Source organism: Mus caroli, chromosome 6, assembly GCF_900094665.2.
Source record: "Mus caroli chromosome 6, CAROLI_EIJ_v1.1, whole genome shotgun sequence".
Lineage (NCBI taxonomy): Eukaryota > Metazoa > Chordata > Mammalia > Rodentia > Muridae > Mus > Mus caroli.
Window position 1 is genome coordinate 81477665 of NC_034575.1, and position 6707 is coordinate 81484371.

At 55.2% G+C, this 6707-nt stretch overlaps 1 protein-coding gene across 1 annotated transcript in view; it reads right to left on the minus strand.

Moving 5' to 3' along the window:
• Nucleotides 1-4: 4 nt before the first annotated feature.
• Nucleotides 5-6707, minus strand: part of Rab11fip5 (RAB11 family interacting protein 5) — a gene marked incomplete at its 3' end in the record, with an annotated part of 38120 nt that continues 31417 nt past the window's right edge. Inside the window, exons 4-6 of the mRNA XM_021164093.2 lie at nt 3307-5331; nt 444-633; nt 5-190 (exon numbers count right to left, since the gene is read on the minus strand). Coding sequence (XP_021019752.1) covers nt 5-190; nt 444-633; nt 3307-5331 — 2401 coding nt within the window. The remainder of the gene's footprint in view (nt 191-443; nt 634-3306; nt 5332-6707) is intronic.

Here is a 6707-nt window from a genome sequence, read left to right on the forward strand (position 1 = left end):
CAGGGGAGATCTGCAGCAGTGTGGGCGAGGTCTCCATGATCCGCACCAGCAGCCGGTCAATGTAGCTCTCTAGTTCTTGCACATGCTCGTCTCTCTGGCTCAGCTCACGCTCACGCTGCAGGAGCAGGCCAATGAGCTCATCATGAGTCAGGTGATAGTACTTGGCCGACTGGTCCAGCACAGCAGAATCCTATGGCCAGATAGAATGCAACTAAGCAGGGGAGGGCCAGCACTCCCCCCAGCTAGCCCACCCAAACCTGTTTCCCCGCTGTAGAACCCAGACCTGGCAGCAGCCCNTCTCTACGGCTGGAGATGTCCTCTCCACTTAAGAGTTGTGGCACGGGAGCTACCAGTTACCTGCTCTGCCCCCCAGCATCACTTGGCCTCTGTTCATCTTACGGCCTGTTCTCTCAGTTGCCCCCTAACACCTTGCTGCACCTCACCTTCGGCCTCTTGGTGTCCACACTTGAGCCAAGCTGGGACGCTGGAAGCACAGACTGGATGCCGCCAGATGTGACAGTTTTGAGCCTCTCCAGTCCGCTACTCAGGGCTGTGCTCAGGCTGGTACGGGGCTGTTTCCTGTCNGGGCTAGCCTCCACAGGGGCAGCAGTAAGGGGTTTCACAGGGTGGGGACTGCAAAGACAAACAGGAGGTGAGATGCAGGGACCGAAGGCCGCACAAAGGTTACACCACCGTCTCTATGATATCTCAGGACAGCATCCTGCCCTCCTCAACGCACCAGCCTCAATTCAGCATGGAAAACTGGCCTACAAACTCTTCTACCTGTGACCAGTCTTAGGCAGCCATTTCCCGTGCCTTGTCTTCTACACATCTAGTGTCCCAGTCAAGCCCATGGGTGTGAGAACTTCAGGGTGAAGAGCAAGAGAGCCCCTACAGACTATGGTGCTCCCTCATCTTTATCTCTCTCTGCTAATGGCTTACCATGAGCTTTGGGACAGGACTGCAAAACCTCTTGACCTTGACCCTGCCTCCTCCCACAACCCTGTCCGGAGCGTGGGGACTGCCTTNCTTTTCTAACCTCTCCCTTTCCTTGAGTACTCAGGCCAAGACCTCCATGCTGATACCCCAGGCCAAGTANATCTGCTGGGTCCCCTCCTTGACTTCTGAGCCGACAGCTACCCACCTCTCCCCTTCTTCAAAGACCTGCAGCTAGTGTTCTNACCTCTACCAGCCTCCCCTCCATCTAAATTGCTAGTTCTCCGGATTCTCCTTCTCCTGGACACCCTTTATCTCGCCAGCTACAGTCCAGCTGCTTCCCTGGGGTCCTCCTGGACGTACCTAGTTCCCCTCACACCTCTAGGAGGCCCTCCAACTCATCCACTTCAGCCTCACCCATCTTCCTCTCCTAGCTGNACCTGCCTTCTGGCCACCCACTCCCTAATCTAAGAGACAATTAGTAGCTTTCCATTAATTCCTTTAGTGACTCCTTTCTAGATAAGATAACAGATTCTAGGACAACAAAGGCTCTGCCTGTGCATCCTGGGCCATAACTACCCTCTCCTCAGTCATAAATACCAATGATCATCCGACCTTTACAAAAACTAGCTAGACATAGTGGTACACACCTGTAATAACAGCACAACAGAGGCAGAAGCANCAGGAACTCAAGGCCAGCCTCTGCTAGATGAAACTGTGCCTCATCAACTGCCCTATTCCTCTACCCTTCTTCTACTAACCTAGCTCCTACTACTGTGTCAAAGCTATGCAAGCTCACCTCCTCCAGGAAACCTAGTGATTCCCTAAGCTAAGCTAACCCTCTCCTGGGATGCCTTAGCACCTGACGTCTGCAATAGTTATATAAGCTGGAAGCATTGGGCCCATAAATCAGCTAACCTGTCCTGGGGGAACCTCACAGATCCACTCACCCTATAGAGAGACTCCAGGCCTTCAGGCAAAGAATAGAAAGTAAAGCCACTTAGTCTTAGCCCCCCAGCACCCCTGGCACGGGCTCAGGATGACCCGTGCTCCTCAGGACGGGGCTGGTGTCTAGTCTCACAGACAAGAAAGCATATCAAGTGCCCACACGGGGAGCTTCACCTCACTGGGCCTTCACCTGTCCTCTCATCTGGAGTCTGCACTGGAGATGGTCTGAAAGCAACTCCAAGGCCGCCTGTCTCAACAGCCACCCTCAGTGCATGGAGGTACCCTCTCAGCAAGCAGCTACAGTGCTAGGCTCTCAGCCTGAACCACTCCCACACTCATCTGAGAAATAGGGACAGTCCTATATGACTATCACTTCACATATACATATGAAATGAAACCAATTCTGAAAAGAAACCCTGTAAGTGTGAGTATAAATCAAGGTTTTACTACAAGATATGGGCCAGAATGAGGACACTGTGACCAGGAAATGAGGAAACCATAGCCACCAGCTCCTACAGCCCCACCCACCACTGAGTGTCACCAGCAGGCCCTACTGCCTCCCCCACTGAATGCTCCCTAGCCATCCACCTGGACTAGGCATGCCTTAGTTCTGGCACAAAACAGGTGCTTGCTCAGAGCCCTGCACATATGCCTGAGCAGGCTGGGGGGCCTCAGAGACCAGGGCTAGATCCTGAGCCACTGCCATCCTGAACCGCTGCCCTACTGGGTCACTCTCACTGAGCCCTGATCCCAAGTCTCCATGACCACAGCCACAGAGGCATCAGCTGTCCACTCAGCTGCCCTGAACAGATGGGAGTCCAGCCCAGAAAACCAATGACAAAGCAAGCCAGTGAGGTGCCTGGTGCAGCTGAAAAGCCTTTTCTAGGAGCTTTTGGTATGGAAAGNACTTGAAGACCGCTTTCTCTCCTCTCCTCTGAGACTGCCTTCAGCTTCCTCTCTAAGTCCCAGACCTTCTACCAGCTCTCTGCTAATTCATCCTACCTGGACAGGAAACTGCTGTGGGTCCCACTACGACCTGTTACCTGAAGAAGTATCATCACTTTNTGGAACCCCGATTCCCCCAACCACAGCATCTTTGTACAACTGATACAGCTCTCATTCCCATCTCCTGCCAGGGCACACTAACTCTCTCCAACCTCACTCCTCAACCCCTACCCTTATCAGGTGCTGTTTCCCAAACCCCCAGCTTATAGGGCCACACAGATGTCCCATGTATAATCAAAGTCAGAGCTGGTCCTACAGAAGTGCATGGCTTCAAAGCCTTCACCACCTGCCTCCAAATAGAGGAGACCCTTACCACGTGCCCTCAGCAAACATGAAGCTAGACAGTGAAATACTTCTACTCCCAGGTCATTTCCCCGCCCACTTTCCTCCTGGGAAGGGTTCTGGGTGGACGCTCACCTGCTGCTGGGCTGGGGCTCCTCAGCTGGTCGTGTCTCCAGGGGCAGAAGCACAAGCGGGGAGGCTGGGGTGGCTGCAGCATGGTCTTCCCCATATGGTGTAGGGGAGCCCCCAGTGGGGGAGAGCTCAGGGGGACCGAGGGGTGAAGCTGACTCCTCGGGAGGTGAGGAAGAAGANGTCAAGGGCCAGGCTATAGGCAGGGGAGGGCACGGAGGGCCTGGCACGCCGTGGCGGTGGCTGGCCCAGGGTGGGAGAGGGGGCGGTGGGAAGGCAGGTTCTGGGGGTGTGGGCAACTCTTCTGGACCAGAGTGGATAGAGGATCCCCTTGACCCTGGTGCTGATATGGATGGGAGGCTGGGGGGATCTTGGCTTTCCTGACATAAGAAGGGATTGGAGGTCTCCAATGCCTCCTCCTCTTCCTCTTCCTCCTCTTCCTCCCCCTCCTCCTCTTCCTTGGCCCGCATACCTGACTGCTGGGAGGGGACTGAGAGAGGCCCAAACCCCTCTTTGGCTAGCTCCTGACTCTTGNTTTCAAAGCCCTCCTCNGTCTCTGAGGTCCCCAAGACCTTCTGACTCAGCAGAGTGGAGCTGATTGAGTTATGGGATCTGGGGACAGGCCCCTCAGGGCAGCTGGCGGGCCTAGGTGGACAGTCCCCAANCACAGGGCCACTAGTTTCTCCTACTGGGTCTTCAAGTTCTGACTTACCTATCAGGGTTCCAGAGGGCAGTCTATGCAATTTCTCCAACTCTGGATTTACCCATTCCTCCTTAGATTCTTGGGGACCAATAACCAATGCACTGGGGGTGCTGTCTTTTTCTACCCCTGGTCCCCTGCTACTTAGCCCCCCTGTAGCATTCTCTTCCTCCTCTTTGTCCTCCTCCTCCTCCTCCTCCACCTGAGAATTGGTGGGTGTGAAGAGGCGTGGTGGCTTGGGAGGTGGAGGGCCAAGCCATGGCCCCTCATCCAATCCCTGCTCTGGCTCTGGCTCCAGCAATGCTGGGAGCCCTTCGCTCCCCATGGGGGGCACAGTATCTGGAGATTCAGGCTGCACCTGGNAAGAAAGTACCCCATCGGATTCTCCCTTCGTGACAGGTGAAGCGACCTCTGCTGTAGGAGAAATGGTGATCACATCCCAAGGCCAGGAATCCTCTACTGTGTTCAGCTCCTGGAAAAGCTGGCTTCCATCTTGGGGGGCCTCCTCATCTCGGCCTCCAGGAGTGTCATCTGAACCAGGAAATCTCTCCCACACACTGAGAACTTCTGGGGAGCTGAACAGAGATGCCCCACTATCTGCTGGACTCTGCCCCGCTCCCCCTTCTGAGGCAGGAAGCTCCCGGTCTGGTGTTGAGGCTGAGGCTTGCAGGTGCAACTGGGCTGCCCTGGAGGATGGACCAGTCCCTGAAGACCCAAAGGGTCCTGGGTCAGACATACTTGTGCTTGGCTGGTCCAGTTCTGAGTCCACAGAAACCTTGGGCTCTAGCCATATGCTGCTTCCTCTTCTTCCTCTCCCAGGCTCTCCCTGGGGCTCTGTCGCTTTCACTGCCATGGTCCTAGGGCCTGGGTCTTGCAGCCCATCCTCCTCCAGCCCCATTCCTGCAGGGGCCAGGATCCCACTCCCGGCCTCTTGCTGCAGCCTGCCAGCAGCAAAGATGTTGAAGGTGTCGTCCCACTCAGGCAGGGCTTTCCCAGGGGAGGCCAGGGGGGCCAGGCTGGCCCTCGAGGCACTGGGGAGAGAGGGAGCAGGTGAAGGAGAATTTAGTGCTATGTCGGCTTTGAGATCCTCGAAGAAGGGGTTGCTCTGCAAGGAGTTGAGGAACGGGTTGGTGACCCCCAAGAATCCGGATGGGGTGGCTTCAAGGACAATGGTGGCAGCAGNGGCAGTGGCAGCGGCAGGGGAGGTGACTGCAAAAAGGTTAGTGCTTAGCATGGGAGCAGCAGCGGGAGCAGGAGGGGGGGCCAGAGCCTGGGGGGAGCAGGGGTGAGGAGCAGCTGGGTCAGATTCTACCTGAGGAGACACGTCCAGGCTGTGGAGAAGACAAAACCATGAGCCTCCTGGTTAATGCTGAGACTGGAAATATCCCGGCCAAGTACCATCCCTACCCCAACTTCCACCAGGCCAGGTGCCACACCACCACATGGGCTATATGGAGCCACATGACCCAGGGAACCAAATGAATTATGAGGCACCAAAAGGAAGGAGGCTGAGAGAGCTCATGGACAAAGACAGCAGTAAGAGAACCAAGCAGGAGCTTGAGTTGCAAACTGAAATAGACTACACTTTACTGAGCTCTTGCAGGAAGGGATAAGGACGAGACTGTCATCAGGCAGATGTCCAAGAGAGCTCAGCACATGGGGAGGGGCAGAATTACTGGCTAAGGAATTATTCTCCTACAGCAATAGCACCCTCATCTTTCCCCTTGTAGGCCAGCCTATGGAGTACACACATGCTGAGCTAAGCACCTTTACTTCCCTGGGACACAGTAAGAGAAAAAAGCAAACCAAATACCCCAGTGTGTGCAGACTGGCAGTGGCCTGTGGCTGAGCTTGCTGTCAGACCCCAACTTTGGTGGCCTTACACCTGCCCTCCAGCAGGGTCCCTCCTCACAGGCAGCTTTTCAGTTCTCTAAGCTCCTGGGGTCCCCTTTCTTCACCTCTCCCTCCTAAGTGCGAGCATCTGGGGAACCTCCTCAGATCCACCTTCCCCACCTAACCAGCAGCTTCCCAGAAAGCACTGGTGCTGAGCCAAGGCAGCTGAAGCCAGGCTCCGCTAGCGTCATGATGAAAGGTGAGCTGCGGCAGGAGGGCAGGAGCCCGGAGCTCACCACACTCTTCCAGGAACTCAAGGCCTAAACTAGACAGGTTGTACATGGTGCCTGGCAGGCAACAGGAAAGAGACCAGGTCAGCCAGAGGCCAGAGGAGGCTCCAAAAACATTGGGGGCAGAGGTCAGCTTCCCCAGCAGGACACAGCCAGAGTCTCCTAAGGACTCAGCTTCCAAAGCTAATCATGGTGGCAGCAGGAGGAGCAGCCGCGCAGTGTCGACCTCACCGCAGAGCCGTCCTGGACTACACCACACACTTGCTGCCAACCAAGAAAAGTAAAGGAGGCTGAGGCTTTAGTTGGTGTCATGTTTGCCCAGCATGCAGGAAGCTCTGGGTTCCACTCCCAGCAGTGCATTGACCAGCTGTGCCAGCACAAGCCTGCAATCCTAGCAATGGTTCAAGGAAATCGTCCACTGCANAGCAAGTTCAAAGGCAGNCTGTGATACATTGGGCTTAAAAACAAACAAATAAATAAANAAATAAAGGCTAGGTGTGGCAGCACACCTTTAACCAGCATTGGGAGGCGGAGGCAGGAGGATCTCTCTTGAATTGAAGGCAGACTGGTCTACATAACAAGCT